This window comes from Acipenser ruthenus, chromosome 2, assembly GCF_902713425.1.
Source record: "Acipenser ruthenus chromosome 2, fAciRut3.2 maternal haplotype, whole genome shotgun sequence".
NCBI lineage: Eukaryota > Metazoa > Chordata > Actinopteri > Acipenseriformes > Acipenseridae > Acipenser > Acipenser ruthenus.
This window is the reverse complement of record NC_081190.1, coordinates 91,757,840-91,784,101: the sequence shown is the minus strand read 5'-3', so window position 1 is coordinate 91,784,101 and position 26,262 is coordinate 91,757,840. Positions and strand designations below refer to the sequence as shown.

Genomic DNA, 26,262 nt, shown 5'->3' with positions numbered 1-26,262 from the left:
TGTGAAAAAAAAAAGCAATAAAATCATGTTTGGGGCAAAAAATGATTTGTTTTTATTAAATATCATTACATCAATAAAGTAGTCTCAATAGTTAGTTAAGTTAGCTGAGTAAATTCATTTAATTGAAACATGCAAAAGAAGGTACATCTTTATTTTTGATATTGTGTACATTGCAATTGAAAAGATACACCAGGGGACAGAGCTCAGATTTCAGTCATTTTTAGTGTCGAGGAGGGGTGGATAATGTGCAGAAGTGTCTTTTTGTGTTTTTCTGTAGCGTTTATAAACCACTAAAAAGACGTCATTTGAAGTGACAAAGTAGGGGTGAGTGAGTATAAAGACAGCAGTTTTTTTAGAATTTTTTTCTGTTCATTTAATTTTTCGTCATCCAAATCGGCATGTCTACTTAATACTTTTGGGATTTTTTTGCTGTGTATTGGTCATTCAGTTGTATAGTTACTGTAAATAAGATGGCTATCAGTACTTTACATATATATAGGAAGATTCACTACTGTCCCAAACTTTCTCCATTTGAACAATATGGCTCTGACTGTGGTTCGGTGGAGCCCCAGAGCCTTAGCAATGGCTTTGTAAACCTTTTCAGACTGATAGGCATCAACAACTTTTTTCCAGAGGTCTTCAGGAATTTCTTTTGGAGAAATACTACTGTAAATTCCAAAAACAACACACAACAAAAATCACTTCCTTTAATCATTTGCAGTCCATTTATTAAGTGTGTGTCAGGCGCGTCAGGTCCAATTTATTTTCACACACACAGTTAATTTTAGACGCGCTGTTTAAGAGTATTTTTTTTCCCCCACAGTCAAACGGGTTTAAGAGGCCCTGCATATCAACAAAGCACTCACTAGGCATCTCTAGCCCCACCCCACCCTTTCGTTCGCTATAGCTTTCACATATGCCAAGAAATAAATAATAATAATAATAATAATAATAGTCGTACATACCGATCAATCATCTCCTGATCACTAGTATTACCACCAAACACCTCAATAATGCGATCCAAGTCACTATTTTATTACTGTAACATCTCAAAAAAGCTCTGCAAATGTCTGTGATATTCTCTGAGCGCTGGATGCAGTAGCAGCCAGCTTGTTTCCTTATGGCCGCCGTTATCTGATGCCAGGGGCAAGTATGACTATTCATGAGATACGCCCTTTTTTTTTCGGCTTGTCTCGGCTCCTGTCGCTCCCACTCGGCCATTGAATGGTTTTCTCGGCTTTTTCCAGAGAAAAAACGACTAGAAACCTGTTTTTTGAGTCTTTTTGATGATGTCGGACAGGGTCCGACATTGGACCGGATAGGAATAATTGCAATGTCGGACCAGGTCCGACATAGGACCACAAAGGGTTAAAACTTAGGCATTTTATATTTTACTGCACCAGAAAGCTGAAAAAAAGGCTTTGCAATTTAACGTTTAAAAAATATATATATATTATATATATGACAATCAGAATTTAAAAACTTTAAAAAGAACACACTAAAGATGTCCAATATAGGTTATACTGCCACAGTATGTATTATTCTATTATTAAGATTTATCATTTGCTCAAAACAATGTGGTCCTGCAGATTGTTTGTTACTAAAATTCTAAACGTATAAAATAAATACAGTAGTCCGTCACACAACTGATTGTGGTGGGACCAGACTAAGGGCAGCTATGTAAAAAGTTGGATGAATGTATCCTATTTTAAGTACCAATATACACAGCTGTAACAATTACTATATTCACACAATTATTGTTTTGAGATTCAGCTTTTATTAGGGAGCTCCCCTAAAGCACGTGTTTAGAAAGATACAGGTATTTATACTTGTGACAGAGTAGCTGTCTGCCGTGTGGGTGCGTGCATTTGCTGCCGAGTGTCAGGCAGGAGATCAAGACGGAGGTTGACATTGATACGCTCCGCAGGCGAATAGGATATATTTACATATCAACACACTGAACAGCTCACGTGACACTAACACAGGAATTATTTAAGAGCAGAGATGAGTTGTTTATTTTTGGCACGGGATAAATAAAATACATAGCAACACCATTACAAATGTATTTGAATACTAAAACATGTGTTATTGGATCCATATCTACAGTTCACATGGCACTGCATAAGCCAAAAAGTTAGTACAAAAAAATATTTTTTCACTTACCTAAAATAGTTTTAATCCTGTAAATAACTTTATATAAACTTTGAGAATAAGTAGGCTATTCTGAAACATGTATTTTGTGTCATTGATAGTTTCCTTCAAAAGCATTATCAAAATACAGTGTCAGTTCACAAATAGATGTTCCTCAGACACTAAGGTTGCAAGTATCATGGCTTGGTTTAGAAGCAAAGGCAAAACAGCATTGATGATGGTGATTGACAGTAAGGTAGAAGTGGATGGAATGCTCAAGTGTGAGGCTAGGTGAGAAATCGGAGTAGTACTGTCTTGTTTTGTACAAGGTGTAGAATAAAAAAGGTGTTAATATGAAATTGGCCTTTTACTTCACTTTGTTTATAGGAACATGAATATAGCGCTAACCGTTGTATATCGTATTTACAATAACCCTGTGTATAATAACAGGATTGGTATCAATACTGTTATGTACCTATACCGACTCACCCCTAATATGTAATGCAGATTTCAGTGCAGAGGATCAAACATGTGTTCCTATATACTTATAGGAAAACTGCATAAACATGCATTTATTAAACCAACTCTTTGCTTTACGTCTTTTTTTCCTTACCTCCCCAGCCTGTGCCTCAGACAGCTCCATGATGTAAGAATGGCTTTCAATGTCAAAGTTGGAGTAGAAGCTGGCCCACTGTTTCTCAAATGTCACTAAGCCCTGAAACCACAAAAGACAAAGTGAAACTCATTTTAATACTCTTTGAGGTACATTCTGAAAAATATAAGTGTGTAGTGGTGACACAAACGTCCCCCAAAATAAAATCTATTAAACATTTGGGGCCATATTTTCAAAGTGTTTGCTCCAGTCTTTAAATAACTCCTATTTTTTAACAAGGTAAAATGAATGTTAATTTTACCAAACAGCTAAGTGTTATAATTCAACATCACTTAAGCACTCTCAAGGTGTTTTTCTTTTCTCATTCTGTAACACTGACATAATTTCTTCCCCTTTCAAATAATAATGAAGCATTAAGACATGACTGGGGATGGGTTGACATGACATAACCGCACACTTAAGGTGTTACAAGAATGCAGCTAACCAATCAGAGAGCAGGATTTTTCCCAAGCAGATTCATAATTTAGAATGGAGTAAACAATTTGAAAATATGGCTCTTGTTTTATTGTACTGTACAACTGAATCTACTGCCTGAGATATGCTGGTACTGTAAATGCATTTAAATAATGAAGTACGATGTGACATATTGTACAAATTGTATGTTATTCGAACTCCAGGTAATAAAACACAGATAAAAAAATAAAAAAAAGAACAGTGAACTCCAAAGAGCATCCGTGTAGCTGTGTTACCTCTGTGAGCAGGATCTCCAAGGCAACAGGGTCCATCTTACTGTAAATCTGCCAGAGTTTCTCACTCACGTCTGTCAGCTAAAAACCAAAGCACAGAAAGGTCCTTATCCCCACGTCAAATATAAGCAGCATGTCTAAATTAGTGGACTAATTAGCAATGTAACACTTGACAGAGAAACTCGTCTTGGCAGTAAGAAGTGTTGTTTATGTCAACACCTTTAAAGTGTTTATATTTTTGCTGTCTTCATCAACACTATTTCAGACACATTCTCAAAGTGATATTCTTTTCGGTGTAGTCACCATGGCTTAAAAGCTCTTTACAAACTCCAGTGTCATTTTAAAAGCTCCCAAAACATTACTCTCAAGCTATCACACTTTACACCAGGTATTAGAAACAAATTATGGGAAACATTATTTAGTATTACAGGACTGGATTAAATATACACCAATATTTATAAGGCAGCAAAATATTTTATTCCAAATAGAAAGATTTACTCAGATGTGTTATCATTTAAAAAGGGTTGTAATATGCACAAACATTATAACTGAAACGTTTTCAATGCAAGTTTCCAGTAAAGAAGTCAGTGTTGCTTCTCGAGCCTACAGTGATACAAACACCCTAAAAAAGCTACCATCAGAAGGGACAGTATAGGGTGAATAACTAAAGGTGTTATTTCGTGAGACCGAACAGAATTAATAGAACAGGACAATCTGATTTGGCGAAACCGTTCCACCTTTCTGCCGTGGAACATGTTCTGCTTGTTCGGTCGAACAGCCCGGTCTGCTCGAGGAGCAGTTCCACAAGGTGAAACATGGTGGAGCCCCGCAGGTACAGCTATGACCAAAAGTTTTGCATCCCCTAGAAATTTAGGATTGAGGCATAATTAAAAAAATAATAATAATAAAAAAATATATATTATATATACACATACATATACACACACAGTGCCTTGCAAAAGTATTCAGACCCCTGACCAATTATCTCATATTACTAAATTACAAATGGTACATTGAAATTTCGTTCTGTTTGATATTTATTTTAAAATACTGAAACTCAAAATCAATTATTGTAAGGTGACATTGGTTTTATGTTGGGAAATATTTTGAAGAAAAATAAAAAACTGAAATATCTTGCTTGCATAAGTATTCAACCCCTGTGCTGTGGAAGCTCCCAGTTTACACCGATGAAAGAAATTGCCCTAACGAGGACACAATTACCTTACCATTGGCCTCCACCTGTGAACCATTAAAGTTGCTGTCACATTTTCTGGATAAAAACCCCACTGTTGAAGGATCATTGGTCAGACTGTGAATCTGAAGGAAAATGAAGACCAAAAAGCATTCTACAGAAGTTACAGATAAAGTAATACAAATGCATAGATTAGGGAAAGGGTACAAAATAATATCCAAGTGTTTGGATATCCCAGTGAGCACAGTTGGATCAATAATCAGGAAGTGGAAGCTGTATCACGCCACCCAGGCACTGCCAAAAAAAGGCCGTCCCTCAAAACTCAGCGCTCAAACAAGAAGGAGACTTGTGAGAGAAGCCACAGAGAGGCCAACAATCACTTTGAAGGAGCTACAGAGTTCAGTGGCTGGGAGTGGAGTAATGGTGCACAGGTCAACCATATCAAGAGCTCTGCATAACACTGGCCTGTATGGAAGGGTGGCAAGAAAGAAGCCGTTACTCAAAAAGTACCTTCTGAAAGCACGTATGGAGTTTGCCAGAAAGCATGAGAGTGACCCAGCTGCGATGTGGGAAAAGGTTTTGTGGTCAGATGAGACCAAGATAGAGCTTTTTGGCCAAAACTCAAAGCGCTATGTGTGGCTGTGGCAATGTGCCCTGCCCATGTGTGCATTTATATGTTGTATGTTGCGTGTGTTAATGATGGTGTATAGAGATGGCTGCACGGGATATAAATGGGTGTGTGCAGCACGAGTTATTTAAGATGTAATTGTATTTAGGCACGGGATTGCACATCACTTCACGTGCATTTAAAGTATTTAATATGTGAGCACGAGGTTGCACGTAATTAATTCACGTGCTGGGATTTAAGTGAATAATTAATTTGTAATTGAATCCCGGCACAACAGTATATATAGATGCACGTTTCATTCACTCGGGGTTGGGTGTTCAGGGCAAAAGAACGGGAGAGAGAGGAGGTAATGAGAATAATAATAACAACAACAAGAATAATAATAATAATAATAATAAGTGTTTCTCACCGTGTTTGTTCGTCCCTGTTTGTTAGTGTCTGTCCGTTTTGTTTGTCTGTTTATTTTGGCTCAAGTGCCGTGTCCTGTTTTGTGTTCAATCCTTTTATGTTCTGTGCTGTTTAATTAGAATTATTAATTACTGAATGCTGAGCGCGATCACGCGCACAAACCTAACACTGCCCATGCCTCAAGACACACCATCCCTACAGTGAAGTATGGAGGTGGCAGCATCATGCTGTGGGGATGCTTCTCATCAGCAGGGACTGGGCATCTTGTTAATTGAAGGAAGAATGGATGGAGCAAAATACAGGGAAATACTGCAAGAGAACCTGCTTCAGTCTGCTAAAAAACTGAAGCTTGGGAGGAAATTCACCTTTCGGCAGGACAATGATCCCAAGCACAAGGCCAAAGCAACATTGGAGTGGCTCAAGAACAAAAAGGTGAATGTCCTACAGTGGCCCAGTCAAAGTCCTGATCTCAATCCCATTGAGAATCTGTGGTACTATTTGAAAATTGTGGTCCACAAGCGTCGTCCAACCAACCTGAACAACCTGGAGCAAATCTGCCAAGAAGAATGGGCCAAAATCACTCCGACACTGTGTGTAAAGCTGGTACATACTTACCCCAAAAGACTTAAAGCTGTTATTGCAGCGAAAGGTGGCTCTACCAAATATTAATGTGTGGGGGTTGAATACTTATGCAAGCAAGATATTTCAGTTTTTTATTTTTCTTAAATATTTCCCAACATAAAACCAATGTCACCTTACAGTAATTGATTTTGAGTTTCAGTGTTTTAAAATAAAATATCAAACAGAACGAAATTTCAATGTACCATTTGTAATTCAGTAATAAGAGAATTGGTCAGGGGTCTGAATACTTTTGCAAGGCACTGTATATATATATATATATATATATATATAAAAGCTGTCAGCTATGATGCCAGAACAGAAAAATAGAACAAACTGATTTTGCGAAAAGGTTCCTGCTCCATATCGAACAAGCTGAACGCGTTCGAGTCTGTTCACCTCACGAAATTCCGCTTTTAGTAGATTAATCGGTACCTCGTGCTTCATGGTAAAAAAGCCGCCTCCTCCGATTCCTTCAAGACCAAAAGCCTGGACGATGGGCCACTTCTCCACAACAAAGATGTCGAACTTCTGAATGTGCTCTGAAAGTCAATGTATACCTACTGTAACAACTGTCGAGGTACCCTTTTGGTGTCAAATTAAGATTATTATTTATAAGGCTTACTAATTAGTGTGCTTTTTAAACCACAGGGCTGCTCCCTGGTTTTAGTACTGATCTTGAAGGATGTGCAACTGTAATTTCTGTGGTTCTGTATATCATGCTAACTCATACTAAACTGGTAAGAAATTCAATATTCTGAAAAAGTAGATGTTATAACGTAAAAATGGGCCATGAAGTAAACCTGTGTCTAGTGTTTTCTTTGACAAACATGTGTAAATTATTGTGCTGTAATTGCTTGGGGTGGTTGAGAGTTGCGATCTGTATCCGGTGTTACAGTGTGTGTCCGTACCGTGGGAGCTGTAGGGAATTCCAATACGGCTGCAGTCCTGAACCATGTCCACAAAGCTGGAGATTTTGAACTCCTCTGCAGCCTCCTCATCTTCATACTGATCAGAGAGAAAGATGGACTAATCAAAGTCACATTACCTGCTAAACAACTACAAATCAACAGCAGAAGAACCCACCTTCCCCCACACATACATAGTACAGGACACACTCACCTCAGTCTTTGTCATACAGTGGAAGTGCAGGTTTCTCCAGTGGCCAACATAAGGCAGAAGGTAGCTGTAATTTACAGGGTTGCAGTACAGGTGGACACTCTCTGACTTTATCAATAGTATCACATCTGTTATGAATAAAAACAGATATACTCAATTTTATCAAGTATTATGTCAGGCCAAATAAGTACTCACTATTAAAAACAGTTATTGTCATCTACAGGTAATTCAGTGTGTTAATTCTACTGTACTTGAATTCTATTTCCATTTCTCATAGTATTATTTTTCCAATTCTTATTCCCACTACACCACTAACATCAAAGTGTAATACACAGTTTCTCATAATGCAATAGGTCTCTTCAGGACAGCTCCCACTTTCAATAAATTCCAACAGAGGATCTTATATTTTGTTAAGGAAGGCTGTCATCTAGTGGCATACCAATGTGAACACATACAGCAACTGACATGCATGGGCCATTTGAAAGATCTTTACAGACAAAAAAAAAAAAAACAGCTTATTTAAGTTATTTAAGAATAAACTTAAATTTTAAGTCCATGTCCATGGATAGCTATAATTACCTAATGTATTTATGGAAACAACCATTCCATGTAAAAGTAACACCCAGTATGTCTCAATCTTAGACTAGAAAATCAGAAGAGAACCGTCTGGTAAATATATTGACTTGTATATTTAAACTTGTGTGTTTTGTAAGGATTTCACTGTTTTTTATTGATTTTCCATAAGCAGGGGTTCACATAACTGGTACGCATGCGCACCAATAACAAAAAAATGCCTAACCTCAGTACATTTTTAACAGAAAAGCATTTTTTAATATAGGCAGCGAGGGTGCACACGTTTGCAAGGTCAAGCATATTATCTGTCTGTGACCCATACCTGCCTAACCTCCAGATTTTCTATTCAGTGTCAAGGTCTGTGGGACCTGTCCCGGTAACTGAGCTTATTATCGCTGACCATAATTAAATATCAGTCCCCATGTTTCACTTAAGGCCGGAGGGTTCCAATTCACTAAAAAATCCATCCCTTCAAGCACCATCATTGGCTGCTTCAAGGTTTTATTTAAAAAAAAAAATGAATGGAGAGTGATAGATGGAATCACTCTAGTTCATAACATCAGTAATTTTCTTTTAATGGACACTTGAAACAACCAGTGATAGCAGAGATCTCGATTTAGCTGTCCATTCAGAGAAGAGGGATGTAGTTAGGGGAGTGGTGTTGTGGAAGCTTCCCAAATTGAGCACAGATGAGAGGAAGGGTCGATGTTTGAGAGTCATTGTATTTAAACGTGAGTTTAAAAAAATACATTTACTTAAGCATTTTACTTAAAATAATATTTTGTTTCCCTCAGTTATATCCTTCTATAAATAATGTTGTGCCATCAAGCCAATGTGTTCAACAACACTAATAAAGTGAATAAGTGTTTTGTTTTTTCGCTTTTGAATCCCCAGGGCTGGAATTTGGTGGTAGGCTAGTGAAATAAACAGAGAATGCGTGAGGATTTGTTAGTTTAGCACTTGAGAGCCTACTGGTGTAAATTATTAAATACCACCCAAATCAAGCCCCACTTAAAACTTCTCACACGACTCGAACCTTCTCTCCTGTGTATGTGGATGAGTGTGGGTGGGTCATTTGAGTAGTCCAGACCCAATGAGAAACTATCGTCATAACGAATAAAAAATAAATAAATAAATAAATAAATAAATAAATAAATATTTTATATATATAAAATAACAACAAATTAAACATGTCTACTGGCGCCAGACGTTAACATCGCTCGTGCTATATGAGGTACCCTGGCACTAGAATCTAGCTCCAAATCTGCACCCCTGATCCTTGACATCCCAATTGTTTGAACTGTCGGAGGAGGAGGTGGAGCTAGACAGCGACTTAGATAATGACCCCTAATTTTGGTGAGTACCAAACCATTTCTGCTGGTAATCTGAGAACTTAATGATAAAAGTTATGTGAACCCCTGCCTATAACTGTATTGTTATTTTTACTGCGTATCACTTTAACATTTTTTGTTTCTGACAAATAATTTGACAAATTCTCTAAACCTGCCCCTGGCAAAACTCCTGCTTCACTGAAATTAATTATTTTAAAAATTATAAAATAAATACACTTTATGTACAATGGAATTAATCGGTCAATTAATTATGCTGTGCATACCATCTAGCACCTCCTCTGGGAACTCTGTCCTCTCCAGGTCCATGTTATTCTGATTGTACAAACCAAAGAGCAGGTAGTTGGCCAGCTCGATGCAGCCCTGATTGTACCTGCTGTCAATTCCTGCAATGAAGAGAGACAGGCATTACTCTGGTGGTGATATTTAATAGGATGCACCGTTACCCAGTACTGTATCAAGACTAATCAACATGATGCAAAAAGTAATAAACAACTCTTGAACTGTTGGGGCAAGTTGGTATGTATCTGTTTTTTCACATAAGAATATTCGTATAAAGCTTAATTTTGACTTTTAAGCTAAAAAAAAAAAAGGGACCAAAAAAAGTTGCCCCAACTGTACAAAATAATTCCAGAGTTTCTTAAGGAATTTTTTCATGGAAATTGAAGCCAGGATCAGCCACAATGGTTTCTGAAACAGACTGAACCTTTTAATATGGGATTCCACTTTTAAAAACAAACACGTAATGTATTGGGCAGTGTTGTGTGATACACTGTCAGTGCATATTCTGTCCCGTCAGTAAGATGAGATGAGGTTACAAGCTCTAAAAACACAAATGCATAAGACCCCGGATCTTTTGCATTGTGGTTAAGACGCTTGGTTGCGGTGTGCAAAGTTGCCGATTCGTGCCCAGCCTCCACACTTTTACATTAACCCTTAGCGGTCCATTTATTCAGCGTGTCTCAGGCGCGTCAGGTCCAATTCATTTTCACACGCGCAGTTTATTTTAGACGCGCTGTTTAAAAGTATTTTTTTTCACAGTAAAACAGGTTTAAAAGGCACTGCATATCAACAGGACACTCAGTACTGCATCTCCAGCCCCACGCCACCCCACCCCACCCCACCCCACCCCTTGTTCGCTGTATTTTTCACATACCTGTTCATAGTAGTGCATACCGATAAATCATCTCCTGATCACTCGTTTTATCACCAAACTCCTCAATAATGCGATCCAAGTCATTATTTTATTACTATAACATCTAAAAAACCTCTGCAAATGTCTGTGATATTCTTTGAGCGCTGGATGCAGAAGCAGCTATCTTGTTTGTTTATGTCCGTGTTATCTATGTAGTGCCGGGGCTATCTGTATTCATGAGATAGGACCCCCTTTTTTGGGGGGGGGCTTCTCTCGGCTCCTACCAGTCTCACTAGGCCATTGAATGGTTTTCTCGGCTTTTTCCGAAGAAAAAATGACTAGAGACCTGTTTTTAACGTCTTTTTGATGATGTCGGACCCTGTCTGACATTGGACCGGAAAGGGAAAATTGCAATGTCGGACCAGGTCCAACATAAGACCGCAAAGGGTTAATGACACACAAATCTCACTCCACGGCTATACGTCAGTGTTCTGTGGAAAGGCTTACCAAGAATACAGAGGATCCCATCTGGTTTGGACTTGCTGCTGTCACTCAGGATTGACTGAACCTGACGAAGACGGGAACAGCTAGAAAAGAGGAAAAAACACCACAAGGTAAAGAAGTGCTAAAATTACACATTTAAAAAAAACAGGACTGTTGAAATATGCTTCAATCCTTGATACTGATCAAAGAGACAGCAAATGGATCCTGAGATTACTCCTCCACCATAAAAGGTAAGGACATGATTCCAAATCATTTTTAGGTTTTTTTTTCTTTTTTTTTTAAATGTTATATATATATATATATATATATATATATATATATATATATATATATATATATATATATATATATATATATATATATATTTTTTTTTTAAATTTGTTCTGCAAGAGAAATCAAACATTATTTCAGAATAATGTGAAACTTAATAGGTCAATTTGTGCAGCAACTCCCCACAACAGCTCAAGAGAAATGAAGGTCAGTAGGTGTTCTCACTGCTGAGCAAATTGCCTCTTTGCACCCAGGAGTTTGACATCAGATATTGGTGAGTTACTGGGCGATTAGGGAGGAATCAGCTGACTAAGCAGTGTTCTTGGTTTGTACTGCCGCTTTTTTGATATGTCGCAAGATCCTTTTATCACGTCTTCTTGGTGATATAAAAAATGTCTGTGGACAAGGTGAAACAAAAGATAGCGCAGGGTTTATATCATGTAGTGGATAATAGTTCGAGAGGTAAATTAGAAGTGTGGAATTCTTCTGGAATCATAGCGAATGAAAATAATAAACATGAGACTGGATTTGTTGCTTGTAAAACACGTTATGTATTTGTGAACGACAGCCACAAAACTGGTACATCTCTGTGAAAGCACAGGTGTAGCTCCCTTTCAACTGGAGGCACGAAAGGAACAGACAGGTATTTCTAGTAAAGTAAGTAGAGATAGTTAATATGTTACAATGTTAAAATATATCCAGACCACTATAAGCTACCTCACTGTGTAACCTATTGTATAAACTCAATCTGTGGAGATTGGTAGAGATACCCTGCACACCACACGGCCTTGCCATTACCAGGTGAGCTATCAAGGACTCCAAATGCAAACTTTTTTTAACAAATAACATGCCAAGTATGCTTTTTGGAAGCTAGAGAGACTGAAAAAGGAAAATAACATAGAGGAAGTTTGGTTTGAGATAATTTCCTAAACCTGTGCACAGCCTCTTGGCTCATTGACAGAAGAATTACATAATTATCATCAGCAAGAATAAATAACAACGGAATAACAACAAACGTGAAGATTTCAATCAACCAGTGAACAAGAATTAAAAAAAAGAAAATGCTATCTAGCCAAATACTGACCTATATCTGTCCTAAAATTCCAGATTATCAGGATTATGAAATTCCTAAAATACTATACTAGCAATCTGGCCTCGTTTCAATATAATTCAATATCACACTAGCAATGCCCAGGTTGTTGGGTGAGGAGGATGTGGGGAGGATGTCCATCTTTGTAAGGTGCACAGGAGTTGTTGCAGTGAGGTGATCCCATACTGAGGACCGCCTAGATCCTAGGTAGCCTATTATGAGTAAATAAAGCAGCAATAATGATGCATAAACAAATAACCCAACAGTAGTTGCATCATAATATTATCATGCAGGTTAATTATGTATTGAAACCAATTAAATATTCACCTAGGCCCTAATTATTGAGTTGCAGTAGTAATAAACCTTTAACAAAAAAGATACAATACTGTAAAATAATATTGCAAGGATGTTTTTTTTTTACTTCATAACGGGAGATCTGGGGATTGAAAACAGCAAGAGAAAATGGCCATTGATTTTCCCTTCACTGATAAAGGGTTATGCCTTAGTCCTTAGTCTACATAAATAATGAATAAAACACAAATAAATATATGTTTGGATGTTATAAGAAATACAAGATTGTTATACAACAATAAAGGTGTAATACAAGCAAAACAGGATTTTAAATAGAAAATAAATGTATGAGATTTTCATTGTGATAGTAAAATTATATTGTACTAATCCTATTCATAGTAAATTTATACATACATTAAAAATACAGTAAAATGCAAGAAGCAAATTAGTGTTGCGCAGTACTCAGAGTTTAGACTAGGTTTACCAAAACTACTGCAAAGTTTATAAAAATTCATTTTTAAAATCGACACATGTAGAAAGATTATTTAAACCTATAAAAACATTTCCATGTGGTTATCAAGTCACAGTCAGTCAATTCTACATAAAGCAAGAATGCAGAAAGGCAGCTCTGAAAAAGATATACCATCCAAACAAAGGATCACTGGGGGCAATACCAAAAGGGGTCCTACAGTACGGGATTTCCTAAATGCACAGCATAGTTTACACATTCTTATAAATTACAGCACTTTGATCAGTTACACTGTACAGTAGAAGTATGTGGTTTTTTTTCGATTCTTCAACTAAAAGGTAACTTATTTAACAATTACTGTATTATAAAATCTTCCAAATAATGGGCTCCCGAGCGGCGCATCCGGTAAAGGTGCTCCGCGTGGAGTGCAGGATGCGCCCTATAGCCTGGCGGGTGCCAGTTCGAGTCGAAGTTATTCCACTGCCGACCGTGGACAGGAGTTCCCAGACAGCAGCGCACAATTGGCAGAATACCTAACTCTGCAAGTGCAGCCACTAAATAGCCCAATGCACTCAGAGACCCTCATTATCATAATTACGGATCATTATTTGTGCGTGTTGAGTCATTTGTATATGCAGTCATATTGAGTCATATAGGGCGCAGTGCAAAAACCTGCCTGGCCACAATGCAATTTGAATTTTGCATCGGCAATTTTTTGCACTGCGTCTATACTTATATCACCACCTTAATTTGGAATGGGTGACTTTTATCTTATCAATCACAAAGAATGAGAACACCCTGTACTGGGAACTGCCTCTCTCACAGTGTAACTATAGCCCCTTTCACACTGGCATGATCTAACAGAGTCAGAACCTACCCGGGCTGGACCCAGGGTCATGCGGGTTGTACACGATTTCACACTGCTTTTGATAAAGCAGGGTTGACCTGGGCAACAGACGCAAGTAAACAATGCGCGTATCAATCCTCCGGAATCAGCTTGTTACTGACGCTTCCATCCAAGCGTCTCTGGATTGAACTGTTGGCCCAACTTTTGATTAGATCAAAGGTTTCTACATCCCTGCTGCGGTCTGGTTCATGGTGTGTCTCAAGCAACAAAAATATGGCTAAACAGAATAAACAGAAAAGTTCCTTGCGGAAGTGAAATTTTCACTGCAGACGTGGCTGTTTGTTATTGTGTCGGCTCACGAATGGCCATCAAGCATTTTGTCTCGCTCAACCCGGGTCAAAGCGTGTCAACCCACATCCTGAGGTGGGTCATTGGGACCAGGGTTAACCTGGGTACGACCCAGGTACATGGTTTCACACTACACAGGATTGTGACCCGGTTAGCCTGGACCCGGGTCCAGACCCAGGTAGAAGTGCCAGTGTGAAAGGGGCTTATGACTCCCCTAACAAGAGTGTCAGAGGATCGATTGGAAGGCACAAAGAATTAGAGGCTGTACCCTACGTTTGGATGTCAAATTTAGTCTGGGATCTAAGTGTAGGATATTTTTAGACTTTGCCCCAATTACTGAACATATGAAGATGCCATCTACAATACTTTATATGACATTAGCAGTTGGAATAGTGGCGATTGATTTAGAACAACAATACACACACCTTTATTGGGGTGATTAATACATTTAATTTATGAAGTTGAAATCGGGTTCAACAACCGAAGTTGTGGGTATTGGTAAAGTCTAGTAAAACTAGAAAGCTTTCCAGAGGCATAATCGAAGGGCAATGTCATATCAGTTTGAATGGTTGGTAACAATTGAAATGGATATGTGAAAAACGATCTGTATCATTCCAGAGGCTATAACAATGTGGCAGTGAAACTGTTAATTTCCTGTAAGTGAACTTCATTGAGAATACAGTGTACCAACAACTGTTAAGACACTGTATTTAAACAGTGTAGCACTGTAAACAAAACAAAATAAATACGTTGATGTAGGGCCACTCATTAAAACAACACCAACAATATCTGCTGCACCTTGTGATATACTTTGATGACAATTTACTAGTTCACGGTGTCCAATTATTACTATTCAGTTTATAAACAACACAGCGGTTTTACAGTATTCTGACAAAAGAAAGTCGTACTGCAACAAATCAAAGTCAGGAAACAAGATAAAAGGTAACCATGGAAGTCTGAGCATGAAAACACAAACATGTAGCTAGTCTTCTATGCTCTGCTGTGTAGTACGTACGTCCAACAAACAACAGCACAAGAAAACAAGAAATAACACAAACCAATTTAAACTATGTACTGGACTCACACGCGCTTGCTTTACATAAGAACATAACAAAGTTTACAAACGAGAGGAGGCCATTCGGCCCATCTTGCTCGTTTGGTTGTTAGTAGCTTATTCATCCCAGAATCTCATCAAGCAGCTTCTTGAAGGATCCCAGGGTGTCAGCTTCAACAACATTACTGGGGAGTTGGTTCCAGACTACAAAACCTACTACTATTATAAAAATGTTTTTATTATTATTTCTCGATTTTATATTTTATCATTGAGTCACCAGTTATAAATTATAACCATCTAATTTGAAGATTCCAAAAAGCATTTCTTTTTTTCTGATCAACAATGCTCCATTTATTAGTGGAATAAAAACACGTTGGGATGATGTCGAACGTCTAAAATTAAATAAATAAATAAATACATTTCAAAAACAGGCACCGATCAAGAATTTGCTATGTGTACACACAGTACACACAGTAACAAATTGATTATAGTTATTTTGTCTTTCAAAAATCATACACCGAAATTAATTACTATAAATGAATAACAACTGATGCAATTGGCAGTGCAATACAGTTGTTTGCCGTCGTCCATTAATTGATTGGATCACCAATGCTGCAATAATAAACTAATTTTAACGATTAGTGTATACGTGATATGAAATAAGACCCGAATGGGGGTCGAGTCCATTTTTGACGTACAAAAAACGCCTATTCATTTTCCAGCATTCTCAATGGAATTACGGAATCCCCCAACTGTCAACAAAAAAAGAAAAAAATACAGTTAACCTCGGCCTCCATTCCCTCTTAACGAATCAACTGCAGTAATTTTATCACGTTTTACCTGACAGCAGGGCTCAAGGACTGATATTTAATGTTCTTCCTCCGCACTGATGCCATCTTCACAGTACAGTATAGCTATTAAAAAATAATATCGTTAAAAAGCAAATCTAAACGTCGATACCTCCCATCACTGTAACAGCCCTTGAAAGACTAAGGAAGACCTGACCAGAAATGGCAACGGATTGAACCACCCAGCACATACAGGGGAGTTATACCAAATTCTATATTTTTCATCAAACATCTTTATCACAAACTGCGATCTTAAAACACTAATTTATTGTTCTTTAAACAGAAATATGTTTAAATTACTATTCGTTTAAAAATATTTTAAGGTTGTGTAGCTTTGTTTTGTAAATGTTTATGAGTTTGTGCACCCCTTCAAATCCTATTAATAACGTCCTTAAGCGTCCCTTGACAGCAGTAACAACAGCACATAGGAAGAGAGGTTGATTTTGTGGTTTAGGAAAATGTTTTCCTCAGGTAAAGTGCTTGGGACTTTTTTTTTTTCTGGTAGGAGATGCATTGTTACTATACATATATATAGATATAGATACAGACGTGCTCAAATTTGTTGGTACCCTTACAGCTCATTGAAATAATGCTTCATTCCTCCTGAAAAGTGATGAAATTAAAAGCTATTTTATCATGTATACTTGCATGCCTTTGGTATGTCATAGAATAAAGCAAAGAAGCTGTGAAAAGAGATGAATTATTGCTTATTCTACAAAGATATTCTAAAATGGCCTGGACACATTTGTTGGTACCCCTTAGAAAAGAGAATAAATAATTGGATTATAGTGATATTTCAAACTAATTAGTTTCTTTAATTAGTATCACACATGTCTCCAATCTTGTAATCAGTCATTCAGCCTATTTAAATGGAGAAAAGTAGTCACTGTGCTGTTTGGTATCATTGTGTGCACCACACTGAACATGGACCAGAGAAAGCAAAGGAGAGAGTTGTCTGAGGAGATCAGAAAGAAAATAATAGACAAGCATGGTAAAGGTAAAGGCTACAAGACCATCTCCAAGCAGCTTGATGTTCCTGTGACAACAGTTGCAAATATTATTAAGAAGTTGAAGGTCCATGGAACTGTAGCCAGCCTCCCTGGGCGCGGCCGCAAGAGGAAAATCGACCCCAGATTGAACAGAAGGATAGTGCGAATGGTAGAAAAAGAACCAAGGATAACTGCCAAAGAGAAACAAGCTGAACTCCAAGGTAAAGGTACGTCAGTTTCTGATCGCACCATCCGTCGCTTTTTGAGCGAAAGTGGGCTCCATGGAAGAAGACCCAGGAGGACTCCACTTTTGAAAGAAAAACATAAAAAAGCCAGACTGGAATTTGCTAAAATGCATATTGACAAGCCACAATCCTTCTGGGAGAATGTCCTTTGGACAGATGAGTCAAAACTGGAGCTTACCTACAGTGAAACATGGAGGAGCCTCGGTTATGTTTTGGGGCTGCTTTGCTGCGCCTGGCACAGGGTGCCTTGAATCTGTGCAGGGCACAATGAAATCTCAAGACTATCAAGGCATTCTGGAGCAAAAAGTACTGCCCAGTGTAAGAAAGCTCTGTCTCAGTCGCAGGTCATGGGTCCTCCAACAGGATAATGACCCAAAACACACAGCTAAAAGCACCCAAGAATGGATAAGAACAAAACATTGGACTATTCTGAAGTGGCCTTCTATGAGTCCTGATCTGAATCCTATCGAACATCTATGGAAAGAGCTGAAACTTGCAGTCTGGAGAAGGCACCCATCAAACCTGAGACAGCTGGAGCAGTTTGTTCAGGAAGAGTGGGCCAAACTACCTGTTAACAGGTGCAGAAGTCTCATTGAGAGCTACAGAAAACGTTTGATTGCAGTGATTGCCTCTAAAGGTTGTGCAACAAAATATTAGGTTAGCGGTCCCATCATTTTTGCCCATGCCATTTTCATTTGTTTTATTATTTATAATATTATGTTGATAAAAAATCAAAAGCAAAGTCTGATTTCTATTAAATATGGAATAAACAATGGTGGATGCCAATTACTTTTGTCAGTTTCAAGTTATTTCAGAGAAAATTGTGCGTTCTTCGTTTTTTGTGGAGGGGTACCAACAAATTTGAGCACGTATATATATATATATATATATATATATATATATATATATATATATATATATATATAAATATATATATAGATAGATAGATAGATAGATGATGAAGTAAATTAGTAGTTAAGAAGGGAAGTGTTATGTTCCCCACCCCCCCCCCCCCCCCCCCATCTAGATAGTTATATTTAAATAGCTTTTTTTTAAAAAAACATATATATATATTTTTGTAGTCATAGGCTCAGACATGGATCCAGGTGTAATACGATTAAAACGTATTCATTTTCTGATCAAATTAAATGTTGTCTCTTCTTTAGTTACGAAATGAATACTAATTAATATTCCTTAATATAAAACTAAAATGTGGCGAACCGCGTTTCCCGCAGGCGGAGGTGGGATGTGAACCCGAGACCTCCCCAGTGTGGCCAAGTCTCACGAGAAAAAAAAGAGCCACTGCCTTTCAAAACAAGCCCAAAACAAACACGACCTTATTATAAGCAGACTTGGCGCCTGTGGACCCGCTCTGAAGTATAGCGCCGATACCGCTGTACAAAAGAGACGGTGTTACAGGCTTATTCTCACCCCTGTCAATAAAACAAATGACACACACATACAAACGTGAATCTCACTCCGTGACTAAACTTAAGGATACTAAGTCATTTAAATAAAAATAATAAAAATAATAAATCTTAATTTAATTAACATAACAAAAAGGTTAAATAACAAGGACACATATCCTCTTGTCTTTCTGAATGCTAAAATCTCAAAAAACCTTCAAAGCCCTGGGTGTGAGAAATGGCCTGACAGGGTGAGGATTAGCCTAGGACAGAACTCACCCGGGATGAGAATTAACGTAGGCTAATTCTCACGGGGGTGAGTTTTAGCCCAGGCTAATTCTCACAGGGTGAGACTCCGACTCCCTTTCAGGAGCTAGATTACGTCACCTACCAGCCCTGATCCCTAGCCCCGTGCACGCCACAATACATTCAATAGAACACAATAATAAAGCAAGTACATCAGGACAAAGAGAAAAAAAGTAGTCAGAGCACTCCTATTTTAATGTAACCTAATATTTAAAATGTATACTGTAAATTATAGTTTCGGTTATGGACGATATTCTATGTCAAAATAATATATATATATATATATATATATATATATATATATATATATATATATATATATATATATATATATATATATATAAATTATTGCATAAATAAATGTCTAAATAAATAAATAAATGTATAAATAATTAAATATAAAGACATGTATTTGTTTATTTCTATATTTGTTGATTTATTCATTTTCCATTAGGACTTTTTGAAACAGGCTGAACCACTTTAGACAAATAGTCAATCCAAGCACATCAACCCTTTTGATTTTTGCACAGTGGTTATGTTAATTAGGTACCCACTTCATTTGCATAACATTACTCATACTGTCAGAATTGGGGTTTTGTGACTGTTCTCATCCTTCCTTGCCATTTTTGATTTTTGCTCAGAACAATGAAAACAGTCGGAAAGTTAAAATTCCACCACAAAAGCCCTCCCCGACGGTCGGAAAAGCTTTGATATTCAGGGGAAATGTGTTTAGTAGAGACCTTGGCAATCAACATCAGTATATAATGCCTGTCTGCAGTATGATGAGCATCTGTCCCAGTCAGATCTCTGTGCAGTGTTTCATAAATAATTTATGCATTTCCTCAGGAACCCTCCCATCTCATGAACCGTTGCTTCTCTTGTCTATCTTTTCCGTCACCTGTATCCAGGGGCCCCCGAATCATTGTGTGCAACCAAGAGGTTTTCCTGCAATTCCTTCAAGGTCATCTAATATTAGCTCCCTGGGAATGCTTCTGAGCGACTGGGAAATGTGTTGATGCAGAATGCATCACAGATCACCTGAGATACTTGTGCAAAGGGTTTCTACTGTATACAAGAAAATATTGAATCCAAGCAGTGTTTCACGTATCATTTTGTAAGCAGTATTGTAGAAGTTCTGTAGCTCACCATGAGCTCATTATCTCTGAACATTATGTTCAATGTTTGCTAGTTACAGAAAAGCAGCCAGATGTTAGCCAGACCTCTTTGCTTTGCTGTATTACCCCTAAAAATCTTGAAAAGGAAACTTAAAATAAACCCCACATAAAAAGCCAGCAATGATAATGAATGCTGGTAACAATATGCTGATAGTTAGGGTGAAAAGTCCATATAATTATTTTAAGAAAATGAGTACCTTGTTGGCTGGCTGGTAGCATTCGCTGTTATTCTCCTTAATTCTTCTAACACACTTCCTCACTCTGAGCCCAGAGTGGGTCTTTTAATAAGGTAATTGTTTAAATAGGCTTTTTTGCCGGTCTCAAACAACGAACAACAACTTTGGATGGCTTTCGTCCGTCTGCACAAAAATATAATAATAATAATAATAATAACCTTGCCACACAATATATGTGAAAAATCTACATCCTACATTTTTTGCTGACGCAAATGCTTACCAGTACTGTACATGAAGCCTACAGTGCATGTTTTATTGCTTTATCAGAATATACAGGAAATAAATTAGCTGATTTTGTACAGCTGCATTGAGTATACTACATGTGCAGGTATATACTGTATAAGGAAGGACATATTAAGAGTTTTTAATATAAATGTTTGAAATGTTTCAGTTATCATCAGTTAGAAGATAATGGTTGATAAGGGACCACTAAGGTAATTAAAAATGTAACTGAATTAATGATGTCTTCTTTTCTAATGACAGAGGTTAATGATGCCATACCCTCTATGAAAATAGGTCCATTTGTGTGGCATTAAGAGCACAAGCAAGAGAATCTTTGAAATGTTAACTTTAAAATATGCAATTTCCTACAAACTAGAATGCACATTTTTACATTTAGATACAACAAAAATCTCTATATGTTTCATTATGTTTCACAAAATCACACTAACAAACGCCACCATGCTGAAGAGCCTGCCCTGTCTTCTTAACCCTGGGCAAAGTTTCCTGTCCTGGCCCACACTTGATTTGTTTTTAAAGCAGATGATATAAACTCCAAAAGTATCCTTTTTTAATTTTAAGAGCCTCTTACCCAAGTGCTTAAGTACTGCATAAGGAATATTCATTTATGCAGCTGCATGATATACTGTATAAACATTTGTATATTCTTACAAAAATACATATTGAATACAGAGAAGAAATGACAGCTAGCATTGGTATTTTTGGTTTGGGATACATAGTATGAGAAGCAAACTGTAGTAGGACTATAGCAGTACTGAAAATTGGAAGTGTGACAGGTAGCTGTCACCTTTAGCTCTCTCCTTCCTGGACTACGCCACGTGGTGGTTGGATAGTGAGCACCAGGACTCATTGGGAAATACTCCTCCTAATGGTACAACACAGAAGGCTTCACACTCAGGTAAGTACCAGCTAATCCCAACCACTTTCTTTTCTCTACACAGGTTTGTTTCAATCCGGGGGTCCATACACCAGATGCCCAACAAGGAGGCACACAACAGGCAAGCAGGAAAATAAATAACTTATTTAATTGATTCCGGTAGAAAAAGGCAAGTATTAAAATATTCTAAAAAAAATTAAAATCCAGCTGCTAGCAGCCCCACATGGAACCAGAGCCAAAAGTCATGCAAAAGCATATATCGAAGACAACAGACGGACAACATCGGGGTTCCCTCCACGAGCAAAAAAGTGCACCGTCTCGTCTGGATTGGCTTCTGCTGCACTTCTAATCTCCTTGTCCCAAAGCCTCGATCACCACTGCAGTCGCCCTGGGGAGAGAAGATAGGCGGGTTAGTAAAGCAAAAGAGCAGGAAGGGGAAAATAATATAAGGAACCGAGTAAGGAGTAGTATATATATATATATATATATATAATATATATATATATATATATATATATATATATATATATATATATATATATATATATATATATATAATAAATGTGTTTCCAGAGTTCAAGCTCTGGTACAGCTTGAAGTGACCGCCTCTATGGGCAGGGAGCCACTGTACACCGCTATCCGTGGCTGGGTGTCCCAGTATAGGAATGCACTTCTTACTACTGGAGAGTCAGCGCATCCAAGCCACGTCTCGCTGTAGAATCAGGAACCTCCGTACCCAGTGAACTTGTTCCTTTTATATTCTCTGGGGTGCGGTGCATTTGCAGTCACAGAAGATCACCACAAAGCAGCAGGCAGTCAAACTGGTACTCCAAGTCAAAACTATCCAAGTCCCACTGTGCAAGAACAAATCCTCAAAAAAAAATATCCAATTGGAATGTCACTGAGACGCAGCGAACACCAGAGGGCGCCACAGACAACAAAATAAATAGTCAAACGCTCTCCAGTGCTTCCCTGATGGTAATGCAAATCAAACAAAATAAAACAAAACACAAAAAGTCTCAGTCCAAACAAAAACACACAAAACAAAAAAAGGATAATCCAAAATACAAAGTATAACAATTTCGATACTCGAGTAAAAGCAGTTCAGCTGCAATAAAAACAGCGCCCCAGCCTCGCTACCTTAGTGAACACTTCCCAGCTCAATTCTTCTACCTGCAGCGCAATCAGGCTGTATTACGTTTATATCCCCAAACCTGCTTCTTTATATGCTGTTAATCTTTTAGCAATACCCAGCTTGTTCCCTGTAGCCCCGTGTCTTTTACCCCCACTGCTCAATCTGTCCCGTCCTGTTCCTTCTCTATCCACCCCACACACACGGCCAAAACTGTCAGCGTTGCTTACAAACAAAAGACAATCACAAAATATAAACAATAGCACTGCTCCCTCATGCATTAATTTTCAGACACTGCACTTGCCCGCTTTCTGTTTTGCTTGTCCGCTGTTAGTTGTTCTTTTGCTATTTCAATCTCTATTTTCTGTTCCGTCCGATCACTTCTTCACCTAGGCACCACCTTCATTTCCATTCTACCACACTGTCGTTCTCCGTCACCTATCCTTTTTATTCTCCCCATTAATCCTCGAAAAACCACTACAACACCTATTCCCATTCTATATAATTAGCGCTCAAACAGGCTCTTAACAGGGGTCATAGAAAGATGAAAGGGAAAATACAGACAATACCTAAAACAAAATAACGCACCTGGACGCAGCAGCCAAGCGCTGTTCTAATTCAACAAGTCAATTGGAGAGAGTCTCTCTCCCGCGGACGCATCAATAAAACAATTACCCACCACATTCAATTCCATAGGTATTAAATTATTTTAAAAGTCACACGGGTGACAGTAGCTTCCTGAGAAGGTTACCAATTTGTACTGTACCTCCTTAATCTGTAGAGTTATCATGTGTGGGACATATTAATGATATAACTGGACTGATTAATGAAACTGCTGTGTCTTAGGAAAAGAGCAAAGTGCTGTGTCTTAAGAAAAGGGCCCCTCGGTTCCTGGCAGGAATACTGAACTGAAGATGACCAGGGCTAGGAGGGGGGCATTTGGACTGGGTGAGGCTGAAAGGACAGTGAAAAGACCATAAAACTGCAAGCAAGGAAGACATAAAATATATATGTCAACAAGTCCCAACATCATCAGCAAGCCATTGGACAAAAGGAAGCAGACAAAAAGACAAATCTCAAAGATCTGTGAGTTTAAAAGGCGAAGTACATAAGTGACCTCATGAAAGTAGCTACTCAGCAGAGTGAAAAGACTATAAGTATCCAAGCAAAACTTAAACATTTTGCGCTCCACATCAAGTGCTAAACAAGGTGCTGTCACTCTGCTAAGTGAAGCTGCAACTCCAGGACTCTGCGAAAAACGGACCCAAAACGGGACTCTGGCTGAAAACGGATCCAAGAAGAGGAAGCAAGCTGCAAGCAAGTCACTACCACAAGCAAGGAGATGGAGGCCCGGCTGGAGGACTGCCGTAAAACTTACAGTGACTGTTATCAGACAAACCAGTCTGGGTCTACTGTACACCTAAAACCACAGTATCCAAAAGAAACTGTGCCCTGCTACCTGCATAGCTAAAAGATTCAGCGAAGAGGACAGAGCAGACAGGCGCTGTTGTGGATTCTATGCCGAGAACTGAAGACTTTGTTGCAGCTGTTTGTTGATTCTATCGAGAATTGAAAGCTTTGTTGCTGAGTTTGATCCAATGTGGGATTGAAGACTTTGTTGCTGAGAGGAGAGCCTTTTGTACCTTCAACAGATTGAGTTTCCAAACCAACGGACCAAAAGTCTAAGCTTCAAGGAACCACTGAGTATAATTCCAGTTGCATTTTCCTTTCATGGAACTAAATTAATTAATTGTCACACATTCACATATAACTGAACTGTTAATTATTTAGTTTGCACACTTTGCGTGTGAGATAACTTTTAGTGAAACTTGATGAAGTAACTATAAGTTAAAAGTAAACTTGCCATATTCTTAATCTATATACCATTAATAAGCTTAATGTGATATATTCTAAGATTGTTTGCATCATTTCAGTTGAGGCTGTGCTTGTATGTGTGTGTGTGTGTGTGTGAGCAATTTACTAGCTACGTCACAGCCTGCTTGGCTGTTGAAGTTGCTGCTTGGTGTGTGAGGAGATAGGCGGTGTCATATTTCAATTGCCCTGCCGAGTGAAAGCTTTTGACTTGTGTTTTGTGCTTAGAGACGAAGAGATTTACTTTATGACTTATGTGATTTCTGTTTAATATTTGCATACTTAATATAATACTACTATTGGTTAAACATTCCTTGTGTCTAGCGTGTGCATGTGTGTTCATAGTAAATCCTTGTTCTTTGTAACACGTCAATTAATTATTAATAAGAGAACTAATCAACCCAGATAAACTCTGAATTATGAATTATTGAATTGTTCCTACACATGTGATGTGAATTTCACCAGAGAACAAGTACACCATTTTTAATGTTGGTTCATTGCATTCCTCTTTAATACCATCAGTGATTTACCAGCTGCCATTACCTTTAGTATGTAATGGGTTTATTGGTTTACAGAATTTGATCAGTTCTATGATGTATAATGCATCAAAGAAAAGCCTAAAACAACTTTTGAAACATATTTAGCATTCCATGAATTGAAAATCTGTAGGCTTAAAAAAAGATGAATTAATGGGGATTTTTCTTCAGAGAATTATTTTGATTTCCATTACACAAGATGTAAGGTGGCTCTTAGCCAAGGACGGTTTACTTGGCGCCATGACCAGGTGCTGCGATGTTTGGCCTTAGCATTGGAAGACAAGCGTAACATGACCAATAAGTTGTCACCTGTTCCATCAAAACATTACACACAAAAGACAACATTCCTCCGCCCAGGAGAGCAACCACCAAGAAAAGGTGTTAAAACCAATCCTCGCCCAGGACAACTGGAAGCTGCTAGAGACTGGAAAATGCTGGCAGATGTTGGTCAACGGCTTATTTTTCCACCTGAGATTGCCACCACTAACCTTCGACCAGATATTGTCTTGTGGTCTGGATCAGCACGCCTTGTTCACCTGGTAGAGTTAACAGTGCCATGGGAGGATGCTGTAGATGAGGCGTATGAGAGGAAGAAACTGCGGTATGCTCAACTGTTTTGGTTTGACGTCACAGTTCCGTTTTTTAAGACTGGGTGTCGCACACTGCTAAGACTGAATTACTGACCACAACTATTTACTGGTGATTACTATGTATGCATATTTAATTAATACTGCCCTGTACACATTTTTGTATTAACTTAGCCCAACATATCGACCCTCATATTATGCATGGCATCGTATGTTGTAGACGGCGGAGACAGCGCTGCGAGGCAACCAAAAGAAGCGCTTACTTAGCCTATTAATTTAGCTATTGACATTTTCCCGTGCAAACGTTTTAGGCAGTGTTTGACTTTTTGTATAGTTTGTTTACTACACTTTACCCTGTGGTAAATAAAATCCAACCTGTTGATTTTTTATTTGACTTTGGCGTTTTTTTCTAAGCGTGTGGATCAAGGG

General features: G+C 38.1%; 1 protein-coding gene across 1 annotated transcript in view; it reads right to left on the bottom strand.

Moving 5' to 3' along the window:
- LOC117408573 (dynein axonemal assembly factor 9-like) overlaps positions 1–16,402 on the bottom strand; it is a 38,020-nt gene extending 21,618 nt beyond the window's left edge. The window contains exons 1-8 of the mRNA XM_034013689.3: positions 16,225–16,402; positions 11,019–11,098; positions 9,643–9,762; positions 7,458–7,582; positions 7,247–7,343; positions 6,771–6,877; positions 3,493–3,570; positions 2,744–2,845 (exon numbers count right to left, since the gene is read on the bottom strand). Of these exons, the coding sequence (XP_033869580.3) occupies positions 2,744–2,845; positions 3,493–3,570; positions 6,771–6,877; positions 7,247–7,343; positions 7,458–7,582; positions 9,643–9,762; positions 11,019–11,098; positions 16,225–16,280 (765 nt within the window). The 5' untranslated portion in view covers positions 16,281–16,402. The remainder of the gene's footprint in view (positions 1–2,743; positions 2,846–3,492; positions 3,571–6,770; positions 6,878–7,246; positions 7,344–7,457; positions 7,583–9,642; positions 9,763–11,018; positions 11,099–16,224) is intronic.
- Positions 16,403–26,262: the final 9,860 nt, after the last annotated feature.